This window comes from Amyelois transitella, chromosome 16 (genome assembly GCF_032362555.1).
Source record: "Amyelois transitella isolate CPQ chromosome 16, ilAmyTran1.1, whole genome shotgun sequence".
Lineage (NCBI taxonomy): Eukaryota > Metazoa > Arthropoda > Insecta > Lepidoptera > Pyralidae > Amyelois > Amyelois transitella.
The window spans coordinates 2042281-2065063 of record NC_083519.1 but is presented as its reverse complement, the minus strand read 5'-3'; the positions used below and the strand labels follow the sequence as shown (position 1 = coordinate 2065063).

Sequence of the window (22783 nt, the reverse complement as noted above, 5' to 3'; positions counted from 1 at the left end):
AATAAAAAACCAAGTCCAAAGCGGTGGATAACAGTTACAGTTAATTTCTAACTCCGCACCTTATAGTACCGCTAGGCCCTGCTTGCATGCGCCGTGTGGTTCCCGGCACCAATAGAAAAAAGAATAGGACCACTCCATCTCTCTCCCATGGATGTCGTAAAAGGCGACTAAGGGGTAGGCTTATAAACTTGGGATTCTTCTTTTAGGCGATGGACTAGCAACCTGTTACTATTTGAATCTCAATTCTATCTTGAAGCCAAATAGCTGAACGCGGTCTATCAGTCTTTTCAAGACTGTTGGCTCTGTCTACCCCGCAAGGGATATAGACGTGATTATATGTGTGTATGTATGTAAGCCCTGCTTCGGTGTGGTTAAAAGCAGGCCGTCATTCATGCGCTCAAAAACCTCTTTAATTTTATTTGTAAAGTCGCTTGTCACCGCTGCTTTCTTTGAAATGGTAATTAGTTATTGATATTGATCAAATCATACGTCACTAAGCTCCTCTCCGCTCCAGTGGAAACGCAGCCTAAGTAAGTGACATACGGGTGAATATTACGGAGGTCTCCGCTGCGATGGCATTCGGCACGCGAATGGGAGTTGGTGGTGACACAAATTGCATTTTAGATGTTTCAATGTTACATTGAATTTTGTTAGCGCACGGTAAATATTTGACTTGTAAGAACAATGTACGTTACCGAAGTGACAGGGAAATATACGAATGAAAGTGAAATGAATTTGCATAATGGATGGAGCAAATAATTTATGGTTGGCAATAATCTGGATTGGATTTTTGTCCTTGTAACTCAATAGTTACAAGGAGCAACCTGTCTAGTCATTAAGAACGTGGCCACTCATTTGTCAAGATCGTTGGTTCTATCTATCCCGTTAGGAATAAAGACGTGAATATATGTATAAATGCAACGTATAAGAGAACCTCGCACATACATCTGATTTAATTAGGGTCGCGGCACACGGAGCGGGTCGGCGCGATAAAAGCGACCAGCGTCCGTCGAACCGCTGTCATCCCATTGATTTCCTGCAGTGGATAGCAAGGGTTGGCAGGGGTGATGGTTTTACGATACATTATCTATGGTACCCTGAGCTGTTATCCAAAATTTTATACATTTTTAGCAAAAAAATAATAATCGTAATCTATATGTATAACATACATACATAAAATCACGCCTCTTTCCCGGAGGGGTAGGCAGAGACCACCTCTTTCCACTTGCCACGATCTCTGCATACTTCCCTCGCTTCATCCACACTCATAACTCTCTTCATGCAAGCTCGGCGGTTTCGGGTACTTTTGACCTGACCCTTTACCAGGACGTCCTTAATTTGATCAAGATCTATATGTATAAAACTCGGTTATTTTTAGATTTGAATGAAAGAGAATGCACATTCTAAAATTTTAGGTCTAGAAACTTAAAATTTGCCTTATAGGTTCCTTATGTAGTCTAGGAGTGCACTAAGAAGGTTTAGAAAGGGAAAGTTGTGAAATGGTTGTTAAAATAAGTCGAAATTTTCTTTTTTAAACATTTGTTTTATCTTTTAGCTTTTTTATATTGGAGCATTTGTTACTCTTGCTTTTAAGAGATTGTTTCAGACAAAAACTTTCAATACCTTTCTTTACATTCAGGTGATTGAGAATGTATTTACAACGTTAAAGTCCAAAAAAAAAAGTTATCGAACAAAATAAACACAATAATCAGTATTTCATATTACTCTCTACAGTAGCTGGACAAAATAAATTTTGGATTAGAACAAAAATGAATCCACGTGATCCCTGACTTAATACATAAGCTGAAAAGCTGAAGGCTCCAGACAAAATGGCCGCTCGATATCACTAGCGAGCCCTAAACGGGATTTATGTGGCCGAATTAATGGAATTTAACATTAAGCCCTTTGTAAAAAGACGCGGAATTAAACACAGCAATGAAAGAGAATCTGGGCCACAAGGCTGTGAGTACGATTGGTGATGATCAGTGAACTGATGTAACTGTTATATATGTTTTTGATAAAAAATTAAGATGCATTGAAAATTATATAAAACTTTCGACCCCTGATATCGCCGGCGCACATAATCGTTGCGGCAGAACATTTTTCGTGTTGTAATATACTATTTTTGTACCGTGTGGTTCCAGGCACCAATTAAAAAAGGAATAGGACTAGTCCATCTCTTTCCCACGGATGTCGTTAAAGGCGACTAAGGGATTTTAGCTTATAAACTTGGATTTCTTCCCATTATTTTTATATTCATTAGGCGAGGTACGACTTCTAAACTTGCTTTCATAGTCGTTAGTACATGCAAAAAAAAAAAAATTATTATAGTCCCGCAAAGATAGTAAAGGACCAATTAAGCGACAGGATGATAAAGGCTTATAAATGTCGGATTTATCTTTCATTAGCGACCCTAGATACGAGATACTAGGCTTCGCACGGGTGCAAAATTCGGAAAAAATTATACACAAAAACCTTCCTCTTGAATCACTCTACCTGTTACAAAAAACCGCATCAAAATCCGTTGCGTAATTTTAAAGATTTAAGCATACAGACAAACAGACTAAAATAGCGAATTTTTTTTTTTACTATGTAATGATGCGATGGGCGCTAGTAATATGTCACAATTCCATCATTAAGCTTTCCAGCCGAACGTGGCTGACCTGACTAGCCATATGTTAGGTCACGTTTACTTGTCAAAATTAAGGACAACTTTTTAGCTTTTACACGCTTCATCCGCGCGAATTTAGCGCCATCTTAAAAGGATACAGATTTTCCGCAAATCCCACGGGAATTAAAGATTTTACCGGGATAAAAGGACGCTATATCCTTCTCTAGACTCTTATTTATATATACGCAAAAATACAAGCAGATTGGTTCAGTAAATAACGCGTAAAGAGATTACAAATAAACTAACTTTCGCATAGGATTAGTATGGACTATCTTTGATCAGTAAAGAACAAAATCACATTCAGTCAGCTGCATTTGGCAATAGATACACTTCCATCTCATACATTATGAAAGCAACAGCGAACTACACTCAAAGCCAGAATTCAATAATACTTTGCGACTCGACATGTATCAAACATACATACATATAGTAGCGTCTATATCCCTTGCGGTGTAGACAGAGCCAGCAGTCTCTAAAATACTGAAAGGCCGCGTTCAGCTGAAGCAGAAATTCAAATAGCGGCGAGGAAGTTGCTAACTTGGAAACATCTTATAGACGATGGTCTATAAGATGTTTCCAAGTTTATTAGCCTTTCCCTTAGTCGCCTCTTACGACATTCATGAGTAAGATTTGGAGAAGTCCTATTCTTACCGCAAGTTAATAAGCCTTTCGATTGAATGAAACGACTCGACCCTTTTTAGATTTCAGAATTATTTAATACAACAAATATCATGGCAAGGCAAGTGTAGTCTCTGCCTATCACTAAGGGAAATAGGCGTGGTTTTAAATATGTAATAGAAATGCCAAAAACAAAAAGAGTATTGTTGATACTAAAAATCAGAGGAATGAATAATGTCCGTACATAGCACGCAATTTTATGCGTAATTATAATTATGTTACTCGTAATTAAACTTCAAAGGTTACTTTTAAAGTACTTACATTGTTGTTAAACGTTTTTTAGTACATTAAATACGATTGCCGTGTGGTTCCCGGCACCAATACAAAAAAGAATAGAACAACTCCATCTCTTTCCCATGGATATCGTAAAGGCGACTAAGGGATAGGCTTAAAAACTTAGCATTCTTATTTAGGCGATGGGCTAGCAACCGGTCACTATTTGAATCTCAATTCTATCATTAAGCCAAATAGCTGAACGTGGCCATTCGTTCTTTTCAAGACTGTTGGCTCTGTCTACCCTGCAAGTATGTAAATACGATTAATTCATCAATAATAAAAAAAGGAAAAGCTTTTAGCGTAAAGCTTTAATCGTACTGGACAAGCGTGTAATCACAACATAATACGATCGCACATTATCGAAAGAAAATTTCCTTATTTTCTGTGCAAATATTATACAACTGTAAGGGTGAATGTGCGCTCAGACGTGGCCGATTTCCTTTGTTGTTTTACCAAATAAGCGACAATACGCGCAAACAAACCGTGTTTTGATTGCGTGATCGTATTCTCCAAGTATGTTTTTTTGTGATTTTCGGCATCAGTAAGTAACAGAACGTCTAAACTATGACCATTTATGTGCCGTGTGGTTCCCGGCACCAATAGAAAAAAGAATAGGATCACTCCATCTTTCTCCCATGGATGTCCTAAAAGGCGACTGAGGGGTAGGCTCGAAACTTGGGATTCTTTTAGGCAATGGGCGAGCAACCTGCCACTATTTGAATCTCAATTCTATCTTAAAACCAAATAGTTGGCTCCTTCTACCCCGCAAGGGATATAAACGTGATTATATGTAAGTATGTATAATGCCATTTCATTCCACGTCACCAATTTTGTCCACACAAGATAGTCCAATAATTCTGCAACTTTCAATGCCCTGTAGTTTAAATTCATCGGGCCAAAATTTAACTTCCATTTTTGAATTTGCATCGGCCAACGTTGCCAATGTTCCTATGACAAACTGGCCTGGACCAGCGCCAGCGCAATTTTGAACACAATAAAAAAAAAATCTAATTGCACTCCCGTACTGTGATGGCGATTCAGTTACGCAATTTTATGTTGTTGGTCGTAATATAAATGTTGCTGGTTGTAATATTAATGTTGTTGGTTGTAATATTAATGTTGTTGCTAGAATTTTGCTCTGTGTGGTTCCCGGCACCAATACAAAAAAAGAATAGGACCACTCCATCTCTTTCCTATGAATGTCGTAAAAGGCGACTAAGGGATAGGCTTACAAACTTGGGGTATTTTTTTGAGTGTCACTATTTCAATCTCAATTCTATCATTAAGCCAAATAGCTGAACGTGGCCATTCAGTCTTTTCAAGACTATTGGCTCTGTCTTACCCGCAAGGGATATAGATGTGACCATATGTATGTCTATCGTTTCGGGGTATTTATGTTATGTTTTTCAAATTTGTAATGACTATAGTTGTAAGTTTAAATGTTTCGATGATTTGAAGAATCTTTTTATCTTTGTGTAGTCTATTAAAATTATTCACATAACTCACAAAAGAGTCATTGGTGTAGTGGTTTTTTATTAATTAATCCTAGCGATTACTATCCATAACTCCATGTAGGTACTCAGTCCAAAAATCACTTATTCACGTCCTTTACATGTCATAACTCAAAAACAGAGCACAAAAGCGGCAAGTGTTGACTCGTTTCGCAAAAAAGCTGACTATGAGGCGGACTTTTGTTACGGACATCAATCTATCCATTTATCATTGACCCCTCCACGACCTGCCAATAACCCTTCAAGGTCCCATACAGACATATCTCGAGAGGGGTGCGAGGGGTCTACGTAAAATGGTGTAAGTAGACTATGGTCGGCACGTATGCGACAAAAGGAATTGTGATGTAGGTCTAGCCGTTATTAAAGTGAAGATCTCTTGAGCCCTTTTTATTTATGCTCTTTCAAGGTCGAGGCACTATTGAACAAATATTTTTTTACTCGGAATTTAAGTTGAACCAAAATGACGGCACATGTGTAGGTAAGATAGCTGACTTCTTATTATATTACATAACTATGGTATAGCTCATGAATGTTCTGTAATATAATAAGAAGTGCATCACTACATAGTATAAAACAAAGTCGCTATTTTAGTCTGTTTGTCTGTATGCTTAAATCTTTAAAATTACGCAACGGATTTTGATGCGGTAGAGTGATTCAAGAGGAAGGTTTTTATGTATAATTTTTTCCGAATTTTGCACCCGTGCGAAGCCGGGGCGGATCGCTAGTATGTTTATAATTACCAGATATTTATTGATTGATGATGATTGATTGTCTTCCTCCTGGCTTTCTCCTGGTTGCATCCTCAACTCTCTATAGAGGAGCCTGAAGTATGCCTTTGACCATGGACCGTAGATAAAGTGAGTCAGGTTTTTACACGAAGCTACACCTATCTGACCTCCGCAACCTTTGCAGGCAAACCCTTACCCGTATTGGATCCATGGTGACACATCCAGTTGCCTGAATGTGCAGGTTTCCTCACGATGTTTTCACTCACCGTAAGAGCGTCAGTTAGTATTCAAACTAATATACATAACTTCGAAAATAGTCATTGGTACATGGCCGTGGTGGGATTCGAACCGGCGGCGCCTTTATACGCAACCGCGTTTTAACCAGCCCATGCTAGCCCATCATCTACAAGAAAAGTCCTTAGGTTTTCCCTTAGTCTATGACATTCATAAGAAAATTCCTATTCCAAAGTGGCAGGCATCAACCATCATCACATTTCAATCAGGCACACAACAAAAAACGTAATACTGAAAATCAATAAAGAATTTCATACGAAATACTTTTGCCATCATTCAAAATTGCTGTTGAATTCATATATTTGTTTTTTTTTTCATGAGAAACTTATTGCATTTTACCGGGCTGTGAAACGGTTAAAACAAATAGGTTATTACATACTTTTTCTATATGATGGTACAAAAAAAAATAAATATTGTATTTTAATCTGTGGAATTGTTTGTTTATTGATGTTTGTGCTCGGCTGTGAAAGATATAACTGTTGTTATTAAAACTTTTGTGAAATTTATGCCATATGGTTTCAGACACCAATACAAAATAGAATAAGACCACTCCATCTCCTTTCCATGGATGTCGTAAAAAGCAACTAAGGGTTAGGCTAATACACTTGCGATTCTGTTTTTAGGATATGCTAACTACCTCAAGGTAATTAATTGGAGAAAACACCTTTTCAAAGAGAATCCTAGGTTGAGAATGTTAAGAATGACATGTTGTATATACTTGAAAATCAAGGCAGAAGAACGGTAACAAATTGCACTGCAGCATTTTATTCAATAAAAATAGGCATACAGACTCACAGAAAGGGTGGATTATGAAATCAGTTGGCTTGTAACCCAGCAACTAAAATCTCATCTAATTAATTTTCATTCTACCGTCATACAATGTCAATTAAATATTGTTTGATATACAATCAAAAAGAAAGCAGGTTGACTAAGCAAATACAAAGGAAGTTTGAATGGGACTGTCGGTGTGGGAAGGCCTAGACTAGACGAACGTACCTTGATCAAATCGGAGACGTTCTAGAAAAAGGTCTGGTCAAGAGTACCCGAAACCGACGAGCTTGCATGAAGAGAGTTATGAATGCGGATGAAGCGAAAGAGGTATGCAGGGATCGTGGCAGGTGGAAAGATGTGGTCTCTGCCAACCCCTCCGGGAAAGAGGCGTGATTTATGTATGCATGTGTATATCGATACAATGACCTTTATGAAATAGATTACACATAGCTGCATGCTACGTTTGTCATAGACTAACACAATATAGACTAGCCCTCGTCGCCATAGATAGCGAAATAGGTTCTATTAAGTTCCATTGTTGTTCAGATAATGGGAAGATTACGTACCTAAATGCCTGGATTGAGGGCAAGTCTCCGATATATGTTACATACATACATATGATCACGTCTATATCCCTAGCGGGGTAGACAGAGCCGCCAATCTTGAAAAGAGTGATAGGTTACGTTCGGCTGTTTGGCTTAGTGATAGAATTGAGATTCAAATAGTGACAGGTTGCTAGCCCATCGTCTAAAAGAAGAATCCCAAGTTTATAAGCGTATCCCTTAGTCGCCTTTTACGACATCCGTAGGAAAGAGATGTAGTGATCCTATTCTAAAATTTCCGGGAACCACACGGCATAACAAAACAAAACATTGTATAAACAAATTAAATAGTCCTGACTCGACCAATTCCAGTGTTATTTACCACAAAGGCTTTAATAAGCTCTTGGTTGGCATTACATAACAAGATTCCATTATGACCTCACAATAGAAGGTCATAAATCAACAGCCATAGTCAAAGTTGACATCTTTTTTAATAACAATAGCGTGTGATGTCCCCTTTTGTTCGGCTTATCTCGAATGTCATAAAGAGACTGCTTTCTTCACAAGATTCAGGTGGATTACTTATACTTTTAACCGCTTTGCTCATTTGGAGGGTTTTGTGTTTGACTTTGGATGGTGATAAAAAAAGAGATTTTATAAAATTAACAAGGCATGATAAACTGTTAGGCGGCTTACCTATATAACTGTAAGTTCCTAATATTTAACGGCTTCTAAGCTTGAGGATGGCAGATTACAAAATCGTCTGTTGGTCTGACCGTTAATGAGTCCAAATGAAAAGTGTGATACGCTGGGATCTTTTCAGGGGATGTCGTATAAGGCGACTAAAGGATAGGCTAAAATAGAAGTTTCTTCTTGTAGGCGACGGGCTAGCAATCTGTCACTATCCTAATACAACTATTTGAATCCAAATCCCATCATTAAGCCATGCAGTTGCAAGGCTACTAACGTGGCCTATCAGCCTTTTCAAGACTGTTGACTCTGTCTACCCCACAAGTGATATAGACGTAGACAATATGTAGGTTTGTATGTACGTTTTGAAATGAAAGAAGCATTCTTTCATTTACCATTCCAAAAATCTACTTGAGTTCGAATAGAAATAATATTTTTGGGGTTCTATAGGTAAATGGAAAACAAGCACGGAATTCGCATAGCTTAATCCGTATGTATACAAGTTTCAATTAAATACTATGCATAGGTACTAATTCAATTGAAAATTTTAAGGTAATAGTGAAAAAAAAAGAACAATCAAAATTACTATAATTTCCGCAGGCAAAACCGCGAGTTCCAGCTAGTGTTAGCATGAAAGTAAGCACCCGCGAATCTGCCAATTACAAACTTATATTACGTATCATGGTACAAAGAATGTTCGCTCAGTCCGCAGCGGCAAAATGACTTCCATTTTGCGAAAGTTGCCAGTGACCTCCCAGATCCAATTATAAAGTTTAATTACTCATCAGGGCGGTAGTTCGCGCAACAGATGTCGCTAGTCACGTTGAATAGTTGGCTGATGAATGAGGTTTTGCTAAGATTCAATTTGCTGCAAGAGTTTTAAATAATATTTAGTGTATATTTTCTCCGCAGCTGTTCTGGAAGCAAAACGCTTATTTTTAAACTGTAGCCAGTATTGGTTTGAAATCTTTTGTCATTGGCGGGTTTTATTTGTTTTTTAAAAAACCTTGGCGATGGAACCTTACCCGTTGTATGAATTTGCAAGCGATTTTGTGCTAACGATGATCTTGTCTAGCAACCTAACTATTAGTATTTCAAATCTTTTATCACTTACAATGAAGCCTTTGACTTTTAAAAGATACCTTTCAAAACATAAAAACATTGCAATGACCTCATGATCAATACTCCTAAAACTACTCTCGCTGCGTTGACATAAGAGATTTCGTGAATCTCATATATTTCCTTTACAAATCCTACTTGATCTTAACACAAAAACTGAGTAGGGTTTATGTGACAGTTTCGATTACGAACGGGTCTATAGTCAACACTTTCATGTGATAGGAATTCATAATGCTTATCAAAGTCAACATGAGTTTTATAATGAAGTTAATACATGACAATAAAGCTCTTATTTGGTTAAAATGTTGTTAACAAATCTGTTATTATCAAAACAAATTTTGATACAGATTTAAATTAACTTCAAATAAATTAATATATTATTTCGATATGAAACCGTTCAGCTGTTTGGCTAACTGATAGAATTAGGATTCAAATAGTGTCACGTTGCCAGCCCATTGCCTAACAACTTTCACGACTTTAAAACTATTACGACATCCATGGGAAAGAGATGGATTGGTCCTATTCTTTATTTATTTGTTTGTGCCGGGAACCACGCGGCTATCCAAAGATTTCCTTGTTTCTGACTAGCTTTTAAATGTAATTAGACCAAGCACTAGATCTAAGTCCGTCTCAATTCTCGGAAGATTGACACTATTATTAATTACTTGCTCCGCTGGAGCCGACATGCAATATTCTGGATGAAATATTACACTATGTCCAGTTAAGCGAAAGGCCTGTCTTATGCCACGTTTACACGAGATAAGTTTCATCGCTTAGTTTCTGAGTACAGTAAACAGTTTAGAATCAAAATTTTCTAAGTATTATTTTTATTCTACATACATACATACCTACATATACGTCTATATCCCTTGTGGGGTAGACGGAGCAAACAGTCTTGAAAAGACTGATCGGCCACGTTCAGTTATTTGGCTTTGTGATAGAATTGAGATTCAAATAGTGAATAGTGAGTAATTACTATCATTAAAATGTGTATTAAAACACTAACTGCAGTTGGTATAAAAATATATCCCAATTCAAAAAAAAAATCACAAAGATACCAACTAAACCGCAGGAACTAAGTTCATTTAAACTTCCTTAGTAAACCAATTGAGAATTGTAGTTGGAATAAACACTTGTACCTTCACAATGGGATCTGCAAAGTGCATTTTTACAAGGACAGTTCAAGACTGTTACAAATGACTGAAGAATGGAAAACAAGATTGATCGACATTGCAGTTAATGATACTATGCTTGTAAGTTTAAATTGAATACGGTTATCTTTATAGCTTGGAGAATTTATCTTGGGTTCAACTCTTTTTATGGAAGACTATTAACAATTGTTCTTAAGCTTTTTACACCGTGTTTGATAGTTTAGGAAAGCTTTTAACTCATTTCCTATAGATACCTTTAAGAGGCGACTAAAGGAATAGGCTCATTCATCTGATACAGAGGTCCATGTTGCAACACAGGCTTTGTCTACCTCGTTAGGGCTGATGATCGACATATTAAGTGTATTTAAGTATTATTTATTTACTAGTTGTTCGTCGCGAACTAAGAAGACCTCACGAACACTTTAAATTTTTACTAAATTGTGAAAAGAGTCAAAAGCTACTGAACCGATTTTGTTTTTACACGTAACGACTCCCGTCTGACCTCCGCAATCTTTTGCAGGGAAACCTAACTCATATTGGAACATGTTTAAACATTCAGTTACCACAATGTGCAGGTTACCTCACCATGTTCTCCCTCATCCTTAAAGCGTTGGTTATCACTCATACTAATGTACATCCAAAACAGTCATAGGTCCATCGCCGAGATGAGATTCGAACCTACCCCTTATACTTGCGCATACCAGACACCTTAACAATTCGACCGCCGACGCTGTTTGCATATACAAGAGTTTTCGGTATTAACTCACGATCTTAAATCATATGATCCAGCCACCAAAATGATTTGGGTACAGTTAGTGGATCGTTAATACTGAATAAACAACCCTTATGCAGCGCTGCCAGCCAATTACAAAGTTTAATCACACAACCCTTCTCTAAATTCATGCGCATACGTCACGTTTGTGTTGCGATTTAACCTTAATATCGCAGAGAGAGAGTAATTTAGAAAATTTTAATAAAACAGATGAAGTTATGTTAAGTGACTCTTACTTACACTTTATCTATATATATCATTTTCTTCATGACTGACGTGACCCTTATAATACGTACACACATACATATTTAATTAGGTCTATATCCCTTGCGGGATAGACAGTGCCGATAGTCTTCAAAACACTGATAGGCTACGTTCAGCTATTTGGCTCAATGATAGAATTGAGATTTAAATAGTGACAAGTTAGCCCTTAGCCTAAAAGAAGAATCCCAAGTTTATAAGCGTTTCTATTAGTTGCCTTTTAGGAGATCCAAGGGAAAGAGATGGAGTGGTCTTATTCTTTTTTGTATTGGTGCCGGGAACCACACGGTAAGAAAATGGATGTATGTATGAAGAAATATTTTATTGCTTAAAAACAGAAATGTAACATTTTATTGCACACCTAACAATCGCTATAGCCTTTAGGTTTGAGGATTTGCCAACGATTATTGTAGGGCTTTCTAACGACATCATAAATGCTAAACGGCACATAAAAAATATTATCCCGTTTTGTTGTGTCGAATCGATGTGGTTCCCGATTTGAAAAAAAGGTTTGATACGCATATGTATTCTTCTACACATGTGCTTTGGAGCGGTTGTAGTTATAATTAGATTTAAGTTATGTGACGTCAATAAGTAATACCTTGTAACCAATTTTGAAAATAAATCTATTTCATTCTATTCTATTCTATGAAGGGACAGGTTCAAATTCAACCTCGGCCGTGTCTTAATGACTCTTTCTTTTAGTGCCGTGTGGCTCCCGGCACCAATACAAAAAAGAATAGGACCACTCCATCTCTTTCCATGGATGTCGTAAAAGGCGACTAAGGGATAGGCTTAAAAACTTGGGATTCTTTTTTAGGCGATGGGCTAGCAACCTGTCACTAGTTGAATCTCTCTCTTTTTTGTATTGGTGCCGGGAACCACACGGTTATAATATACGCCTTATCAAATTTCGTTTATTGCTCCAGAAAGGGCAATTTTTATCACTAAGCATAGATAAAATTGAACATAGATTCTATTACTTAAATGATTCTTTATTAACCACTCGACCGTCAAGAATGTCTTCAAGGATTTAAAATTAATGGGTTAACACAGTCGGTCCATTTTTTTGGTAATTAAATATTTAATTGCTTTCGGAAACGATTCCAGAAAAGAGAATTCCTTATTTAATATTAATTACTGTAGACAATAGAAAGAAGATGAGATGTTAATACATCTTAATTGAATTAGATTCCCTTTCAGTCTGTTCGTGGGCTTTAATTAAAATTATTGCATTACGTTTCATTTAATTACTTTAGCGTTACTGTTCTAAATATAATTATTTGGTTTGTATAAATCGTACTATATTACGCTAATGTTGTTTTAATGTAACTTATTAAAAGTTAATAGAATGAGTTATTGGTACCTATTACCAGCTGTAATCCTAGAAAATTGTGTTTTTTTTAATCATAACCCTGAAATATACCATTCGTCGTAAGAGGCGACTAAAGGATTGACTTAATTATTGACGTAAATAAATAATTATGCGGAACAATTTGAAGATTTTTTTTTTGTAAACAATTCATACCTAGTACCACTTTACAAGTATCGAAACTACTCCTTTAATATCTAATGACCATAAATATCATCTACTCTTCTTCCACTCCGCTTAAAATTTTAAAAAAAATCTTGCGATGCTTAAATTTCGAAAGTCTTGAAGACTTGGAATGCAATTTCATCCGTACCCGGGTAATTAAGGAGTCAAAACTTAGTTCACAATGGCGATCTCCAAAACTGCTTTGTTGGACGTGGGACGTTTTATGTAAACTTTGGAAAATTTTCTCTGTTGTTTCATTCTGTCATTGTTTACAGGAGGCTAAATACTCTAAAGCAATTTAAATTGAACCAGATTATGCCCGTAACTACGCTCGCGTTGAACAAAAAATAAACGAGAGAAACACATTCTGTTTTTACATACATACATGCATACATATATACACACATACATACACACATACATACCCATATATGCACATATATACACATCTATACATATCCCTTATATACACATATCTATATCCTTTACGGGGTAGACAGACCCAACAGTCTTGAATACAGAAAGGCCAAGTTCAGCTGGAATGGAATTAAGATTCAAAGAGACAGGTAACTAGCCCGTTGCTTGCAGAAGAGTCCCAAGTTTATATACCTAAGTCGCCTTATACGACATCCACGGAAAACATATACAGTGGTTCTATTCTAAAGCGCCGAAAACCACACGGTTGTTTTTGTTTTCAATTTACAATAACAAAATACCGCATTAGTTTCCAACAAAGTTTCCTTACCTCCCATCGCGAATAGAGTTTGTAAACAAACAGAGGTGGCACAAGTAAACACACGAAAATCAGAATGAACTCAGCGGCTTTGTTTAATGTAATTTCTTGAGAACAATCAAACCAATTACAGTTTGCGTTATATGTGTTTGAAGATAAACGAAAAGTGTTGTGCATGCCTTAATCTGTGTATAAAATAAGAGTAAGGTTATCTAGTAATATATATATAAATCATAGTATGATAACAGTGTGTGGCCGTGTGGTTCCCGGTACGAATAGAAAAAAGAATAAGACCCCTCCATCTCTTTCCCGTAAATGTGGTAAAAGTCGACTAAGGGATAGGCTTATAACTTGGGAGAAGACAGAGTTAACAGTCTTGGAAAGACTGGTACGCTTCGTTCAGCTGTTTGGCTTAATTAAAGAATTGAGATTCAAATAGTGACAGGTTGCTAGCCTATCGTCTAAAAAATAATTGCAAGTTTATAAGCCTATCCCTTAGTCGCCTTTTACGACATGTCTGGAAAAGAGGTCCTTTTCTTTTTGTATTGGTACCGGGAACCACACGGCACACGTGTACGATAGTTTGGGCTCCTCCCCTATGTTACTGGTATTAACCCCAGGAAGAAAAAGATGGCACATAGTGTTGTGACTTTCGTGTTTAAAAATAATAGAGACCAAAAACTTAAATAATCACTATTTTGTTTTTAACAAATAGCTGAAGATTCGTTTGATTAACAAAAACTTTATGTTTGTGTATCAGGATTTTTATTCGTTCTAACCAATTTTTTTCTTTATTTTCAGAATCTTAAGAATCAAATCATGACAACGAACGTATGGGTAGAACAGGTGAGTGTCATTTCTATAGTTTTTTGGAGCTATGTTCAGATTAAAAGTGCTTATCAGAATCATTGTTCTACAAATCAACTTGGGTCGAAAATACATTTTTTTTATGTATGTATGTTTGTAACGCGATAACTTTCGAATCGCTGGTCTGATTTTGATGATATTTAATACTTATGTAACTGTCGATGGAATTTTTAAGTTCGTAGGGAATCAAAGCCGGTCAAGTAGTTTTTGAGAAATCCACAATTTCGTAAAAAATAAGAGTATTTACGAGGCTCGTTGCAAACGACTAGATTATTTTTTTTTTGCCACTATACCTAATATTGAGTAGGTACCACTTTGATCTCTAATAGGTCATTATTGACGCTACACTACAGATTTCTGAAATGTATAAGTTTCTTGATAAAGTTTTATAATTATATTATACATACATACAAATCACGCCTTTTTCCCAAAGAGGCAGAGACTACATCTTTCCACTTGCAAAAATCTCTGCATACTTCTATCCCTTCATCCGCATTCATAACTCTCTTCATGCAAACTCGACTCTTGACCTGACCTTTCGCCAGGACATCTTTATCAACGTCCTTGATCAAGGTACGGTCGTCTAAGCCTTCACACTTAATGTTTTCCTTCACTTTATTATGTTACACATTTCCAATTAATTCTCTAGTAGTTTCACCGCGCTAAGCCATGAATCGGTATCAGTAATGGCTACTTCATCAATGATTGATGGGACAATAAGGCTTCTCCAACACGGGGCAATCACTGACATTCTATTAGTCATGGCAGTTACAGGGCCGAAAGAAAGGCCCAGTCTACACGTCAGAGTCCCTTCCGGACACGGCTATTTGTCACAGGTATGGGCTAGTGATGCGGCAATGAGACTATCGATAGTATTTCAAATTGTGGCCCTGAAAAATAGTCTTAATTTCGATAGGTCTTATTGGAAGATTCGATAGCTCTTCCTATTAATACTAATAATTGAAGTATTTATTCAATTCTACCAGTCTTGACTTACGCTTCTGAGACTTACTATGCTTTATTCTTGCGAGCTTGCTTAGACTCGAGGCTGCTCACCCTAATCTTGACACTATTTTGATGATTTTGACACATTTTTCAATTTATTTGTATAATCAATGCTTCCAGTGACGTCTTTATGTATATTTGCTTACTTTAAGCGTAATTTTTTTAGCCTTAAGCTAGGATGATGACTACGGAAACGCTGGCATAATACAGAAAAAAAACCCAGCTTATCCAACGACCATATTTAATTAATAGAATTATCAATGATTATTTATAATTCTATCGATATTGCAATTATTTTCATTAAAATCTATCGATAAACATACTATCGATAGCCCTGCAACACTAATCGGGTATATGGGACGGACCCTGTGCGTCCCAATTCCGCTGTACCGATGTAAGAATAGCCCATGAGAAAACTTTTAATGTTGACGAAAAAAATAGGATGGCGTTTTGCCATTCCTGTCTTGTTATCCTTTGAAAAAGATTTATATATATTACTGAGACAGATATGATAAAAGTACGTAAAAGATACGTTAATACTTCATATATTATTATTTGCACCACGGTTTTTCACAAACCCCGTTAGATATGTATAATATGTTTCAAATATGATTACTTGTTACATTTTTTAACCTCTTGACTAAAAGCGGTAGGTGTTATATGATTTCTCTAAAATGAACCTTTTGTATCATTACCAAACGATTCGACAATTCTCTCGAAATACAGCCGTCCAACATTTTTTTTACACCAAATTAAATCAAAACACGCAAAGCAAACTAAATGGAAAGTTCTTGCTGTCATTAATTTACGAGTAGGAGAGGGCCAAAGAGGAAAATAATAAAATTAATATTAAGCGTGGGCGGAATACTAAGAGCGTGCGAACTCAAAATAGCCAGTTAACAGGAACATAGGAAACTTACGGAAACTCACAATACACACACACACACATTTATTCCTTAACTTCGAGGTAGATAGAGCCAACAGTCTCGCAAAGACTGATAGGCCATGATAAAATTGAGATTAATAGATGGCCTAAAAGGAGAATTCCAATTTTATTTGCTTTCCCCTTTTACAATAGCTGGTACATATTATATTTTTTTTGCTCTATTACCAGGCCAGCGTGGAAGCTGTCGTAATCAAAATTAAATATCTAAGAAATCAGGTGTCATGTAAAAAATGTATGTAAAACAATTACTTACAAAATAAAACATACATAAAAAGATATATTCCCTCCCCTAACAACGAAGGTCGACAAAAACCAGATAAAACTCAACTTTGTCATAGTGAAAGATGAATAAACACTATTTTATTACATATACTTGACTCGAAGAATAATCCGCGAATAAATAAATCTCTTGTCTTCTTCGCGATCATAACATTTTTATTATCAGAAGTTCCTTGAAAGGGAAACTTGGTTCGATAGTGCGAGAAGGACACATATAGCAATTTTGGGAGCGATAAAAAGAGATGACTAAAGATAGTTCGTGAAATGAATATGTTGTTATTGAGTGTTGTATGGTTTGTCGGCAATCATTTTGTTGGTCAGTTGTCAGATGACTTGTTTGCGGATATATTGTTGTTAACTTGAGTAAAACCAATTTCTAACACGAAATATCAAAGTTGACAATTGGAAATTTGCTTAAGTAAATGAGTATTTTTACTTATTGAACCTACAATTATGCCGTGTAATATCTAACTAGGATCTATCTATTTCCCATGGATGTCGTAAAAGGCGACTCAGGGATATATATAAATGTGGGATACTTCTTCTAGGGGATGGTCTAGCACTAGTTGAATTTCAATTCTATCATTAAACGTCTCAAGTTCATGGGCCCATACCTTAGTCGCTTATACGACATCCATGGAAAAGATATAGAATGGTTTAATTCTAAGCGCAGAAAACCACACGGTTGTGTTTGTTTTTAATTTTCGTTTTCAACAGATACTTTGTATATTTGTTTGCCTCCAATTTTACAATGAATTAATTCACTAACAAATTATCATAAATGCCAACGTAAACCTATCACTAATTAACATACATATGGTCACGTCTATATCCCTTGCGGGGTAGATAGAGCCAACAGTCTTGAAAAAACTGAATGGCCACGTTCAGCTATTTGGCTTAATGATAGAACTGAGATTCATATGGTGACAGGTTGCTAGCCCATCGTCTAAAAAAGAATCCCAAGGTTGTAAGCCTATCCCTTAGTCGCCTTTTACGACATCCATGGGAAAGAGATGGAGTGGTCCTATTCTTTTTTGTATTGGTGTCGGGAACCACACGGCACTAATTAACACATCGCTTCAATACTACAACAAGCCGAAAAACAATCGACACCAAATTTTCTGACACGTTCGAAAGAACCGCGTGAAACTTTTAATCCACCTTAATCGACTTTCAATGTTCGAGGCTGAAATATAAAACATGCTCATATAAAGGGATGTTGAAAAACGTGTTAACTCGTGACTTGCGATGATTTATGACCTCTGGCCGGGACAGGCAAAAAGCTTGGGTGTTATGATACAGCCGGAGTAAAGTTTGAGTCACTGATGTTGTAATAAAATATCAGTTTTGGGTCAGTTAATGTCAGGACGTGTACGCTTGTCTTTATCGTAACTTTTGTCTTGGTTTCATGTTATTTATTTCTGATTGGCCTGGGTCTTGGATGTTTATCAATATAAGTATTTATTATAAAATGTAGTATCGTTGAGTTAGTATCTCGTAACACAAGTCTCGAACTTACTTCATGGCTAACTCGATCTGTGTAATATGTTCTGTATGTATTTATTTATATTTCTTGACTGGATAAGAGTTACGAAACAATGATATTTCTATAGTAACAACATATCAATCACTTACATAAGTGAATAATATTTATGTATGTTTATCTAAAAATAAAACATTTGTATAATTCTATACCTATATTTTATTTTTTTCTTATATTGACATCGAATAATTTATATGTTTGCCATTTTCTTAAGGTTGACTGGTAGAGAGTGCTATTAGCATTTCAGTACACCTATTTTACCTTAATGGCTCAATAAAGATTTAAATAAATAAATATACATACATATAATCACGTCTATATCCCTTGCGGAGTAGACAGAGCAAACAGTCTTGAAAAGACTGATAGGACATGTTCAGCTGTTTAAGAAGCGGCTTAATGACAGAATTGCGATTGAAATAATATATATTCATATAATTCTGCCTATCTTCGAGTCGTCCTTAATAATGAAAAACATACAACAAATGTGTGATCAAAATTGAAAAATTAATAACACAGTTATGTTGTTATGCTGTTTACAAAAATGAGTAACGAAATAACTTCGAGACTTAACAACGCACAAATATCAGTAACAAAGAGAAAAACAAACAAACGGTACACGAGACTGTTGCGAACAAAAGTTTAGAAAGAATTTAAACCGAGTTAATGCATTTGTTGCCGTTTTTATGAGACACTAGCTGTGCCCGCGACTTCGTCCGCGTGGAGTACTTATTTTGGACATCATTAAAATTAATAAATAAATATACACGGGACAAATTACACTGATTGAAAACTATTCATCATTGAAGCCCTCAATGATGAATAATTTCCCCGTTTTTTTTTTCACATATTCCATTATTTCTTTGCTTCTTGTAGTTGCAGCGTGATGTTTTATATAGCCTAAAGCCTTCCTCGATAAATGGTCTAGAACGAACCAGTAGTTTTTGAGATTAGTGCGTTCAAACAAACAAACAACACAGCCCTACAGTTAAACTGTCGAGGCTTTGGCTACCCCGTAAATGATAAAGATGTAATTATATGATGATGATGATCGAATTATTTTTATCATTCTCATCAAAATCAGACCTGAATCATAATATATATATCCTAAAAAGCCATTGTATGTGACATTGCATGCTTAAAACTTCACACGGGCACAAAACAAACAATTAATTATTCGCATTCGAAAATCGAATGAAAAAAAAGTAAAAAAAGGGCAATGGCGCGCGCATCGAACCGTTCGAAATTCGAATCACACACTTTTCACGATTGCCGCATAATCGAGAACACTTTGGATAAAACGCTTTGTAATTTTCCAACGAAAAACTGAGCAGTCTACTTACATACATACATACATACAAACAAATACCACGACTTTATCCCTTCATTTGGAGAAAATAGACCCGAAAAGGAAGAAAGGCCACGTTCAGCTAACGGAGTGATGAAATTGAGAGTGCCGTGTGGTTCCCGGCACCAATAGAAAAAAGAATACGACCACTTCATCTCTTTCCCGTGGATTTCGTAAAAGGCGACTAAGGGATAGGCATATAAACTTGTAATTTTTCTTTTCGGCGATGGGCTAGCAACCTGCCAAATAACTGAACGTGGCCTATCAGTCTTTTCAAGACTGTTGGCTCTATCTACCCCGCAAGGGATAAATACGTGATTATATTTGGAATCGTTTGTATGTATGGAATTGAAATTCAAATAATACAGACTGCTAGCCCACTGGTATGTGGTGTAATTGCCAAGTTAAATAAACTCTCTTTTGATTGCTTTTGACAGTTAGCTAGATATTTTTCACTAACTGACCAGCATAGTAGTTTAATGTGCCGATTCTCTTCGTCTCCTTTTAATCCGTGGGAAGAGATGGGTTACTGTTGCAACGTGCCGGGAACCACACTGCAAACAGGAACATACATACATACATACATAAAAGTAGGGTAGGCAGAGACTACCTCTTTCCACTTGCCACGATCTCTGCATTCTTCCTTCGCTTCATCCACATTCATAACTCTCTTCATGCAAACTCGGCGGTTTCGGGAAGTTTTACAAACAGGAACGTTGTGAACAAAATGATTTGTAATTTTCCAACAAAAACACCGCTCAGTTTGATATTAAAATTCAGTGCTACAGAGCGAAGGGTGGGTAGAATCGTCAAGCGCTTCAATTGACCGCGCTCGCTCCCTCGTCTTCGTTTCGTGACAGCCGTCTTTCTTTTTTACTTTTTAACTAAGTAGCTTTTGCGCGGGAGTTCGCTCCCATGGGAATTTCCAGTAAGTGTACATCTTAAAGCCTATGTAACTACTTATGGTCCAGTAGTTTTTTGGGTTTATGCGTTACAAACAAAAATACAAATCTTTTCACAATATTCGTACTCATAGTATAGATCCTAGGGCTATTTAGAACCGTTGTAACCTTAAATTATATTAATGATTTTTTGGATCATACTTACTTGTTTATTATTCATACACATAGATCACGTCTTCATCCATTATGGTGTAGACAGAGCCAGCAGTATTTTTGCTCGTGATTCAACAAAGTTTTGGACAGAGGAGTTACGTGTCTCTTTATCAATACTTACCCTAGGAAAGCGTCATAACTGCGGTAGAATTTGGACAACTTAGAACAGGCGTTTTTTTAGTCATGACATTAACCACTCGACCGCCGGCCATTATCAATGTAATAAACAGTATGTTATTACAAATAAACTGACACAGTGTTAATTCCTACGTATATCCACTATAAAAGTACATCATTCTACGTTAATTACTAACGTAATGATTCATAAAACCAAACCTAATTTCTGAGGCCGTTCTTGTCTTTCCTTCTCGACAGACTTTTGTGTAAGCTAAAATAAGCACTATGCATAGGTAGGTAAGTCTAAATTTTGTCAACTTGGCGGAAAAATATTGTATTGTATGTATGTATGTAACGTAATAACTTTCGAACCGTTAGTCTGATTTTGATGAAAAGGTATAATATTAAAATTGTCAAGTTTTCGTAGGTCGTCGTCATCAAAATCGGTTAAGTTGTTTTTGAGATATTCAAACTTCTTTCAACGTTCCGCATTCACATTCTTCCATAGAAATTGGATTAATATTTGCCGGTGCTAATATTAACAGGTATGACCTTTTATCTTCCTTGATATGTCAAGACAAGTAAGGAACTAATTACATTTCACATCGCATTAATACTTTAAGTAAAATTAATTACTACGTAATGATTCATAAAACCAAACCTAATTTCTCAGGCCGTTCTTGTCTTTCCTTCTTTGCGACAGACTTTTGTGTAAGCTAAAATAAGCACTATGCATAGGTAGATAAGTCTACTAATATGTATGTATGTATTCAGGCGTATATATCGCTACACAGGGTACCACAACTCAATTATTATTTGAGGGGAGGTCCAAAATTACTGCTGCTAAAACTCAATTTAAATTTTCTGTTCCCGGGATAACTTGAAGCTTCTTGCTGATGCCTTTATTGCTGACTTTAATTGAATTGCGTAAATGGAATGTGATCTTAAACAAACATAGGAAGTGTGAGTGTATCTGTATATATACTAAGTGAAGAATCAGTTACTATATATATATTTACTGAAGAACAAGCCGACAAGGCTACGTCACACTTTAGTAAAGAACACATAAGCAGAAGAAAAAGTAGGAATGGTTATGGTTATTCTTCTTTTATTTTACGTGTCAAATTATCTATCATCGTGATTTTTCATTATTGATTTAAGTTTTTTTGAAAAATCATCGGCCGTTTGTTATAAATATATATAACGATACGTATGTTGAGCTGTTAAGAAATATGTATCATTTTCAATAAAAAAAACGTTGCTAAATCAGTTTTTAAAGGTTAGTGTATTGCTGCAGCATATTTGCCAACATGTATTTTTTTTGGTTATTAATGTGTGTGTGATTGGAGCTAAAAATGTAAAAAAAATATATATCTACCTATCTATCAAGTGAATCGGCAAAAATATTGTCGCAGCATAGCAAAATTTAACTTGAACCTTAAATTGAACTTTTACTTTAAATTGAACCTTGAAAATGAAATCTTTAGAACTGATTTTTAAATGACAATAAACCCACAGTACTGACCTCCAAACATAGACTCAGTTTTAGATTTCCAATCGTTGGCCGGAACCCAATAAGGCTCGCAATTTCCCCGGTCCGAGTCAACAGACTCTTCAGTGCCCAAGACACGAGGGTCGGATGCACAGAGCCGGAACGAGGTCTTATGAGCTCTGTGGTCGGATATGAAACGGTTTTATGAAGTAACTGTAAACTATGAACTCCAAATCAAAGGAACTTATTTTTTTTTGTTTAAGTGACATGAAATGAAAGTGAAATGTCATAATATAAACAAAATACACTTCATTAGCAGCCAGTTTTGCTTTTTATTGTA

The 22783-nt window shown here is 36.1% G+C and overlaps 1 protein-coding gene across 1 annotated transcript in view; it reads left to right on the top strand.

Moving 5' to 3' along the window:
* The window catches only part of LOC106143280 (acetylcholine receptor subunit alpha-like 1), a 61745-nt gene that overhangs the window by 21504 nt on the left and 17458 nt on the right, over window positions 1-22783 (top strand). Inside the window, exon 2 of the mRNA XM_060948422.1 lies at window positions 14536-14580. Coding sequence (XP_060804405.1) covers window positions 14536-14580 — 45 coding nt within the window. The remainder of the gene's footprint in view (window positions 1-14535; window positions 14581-22783) is intronic.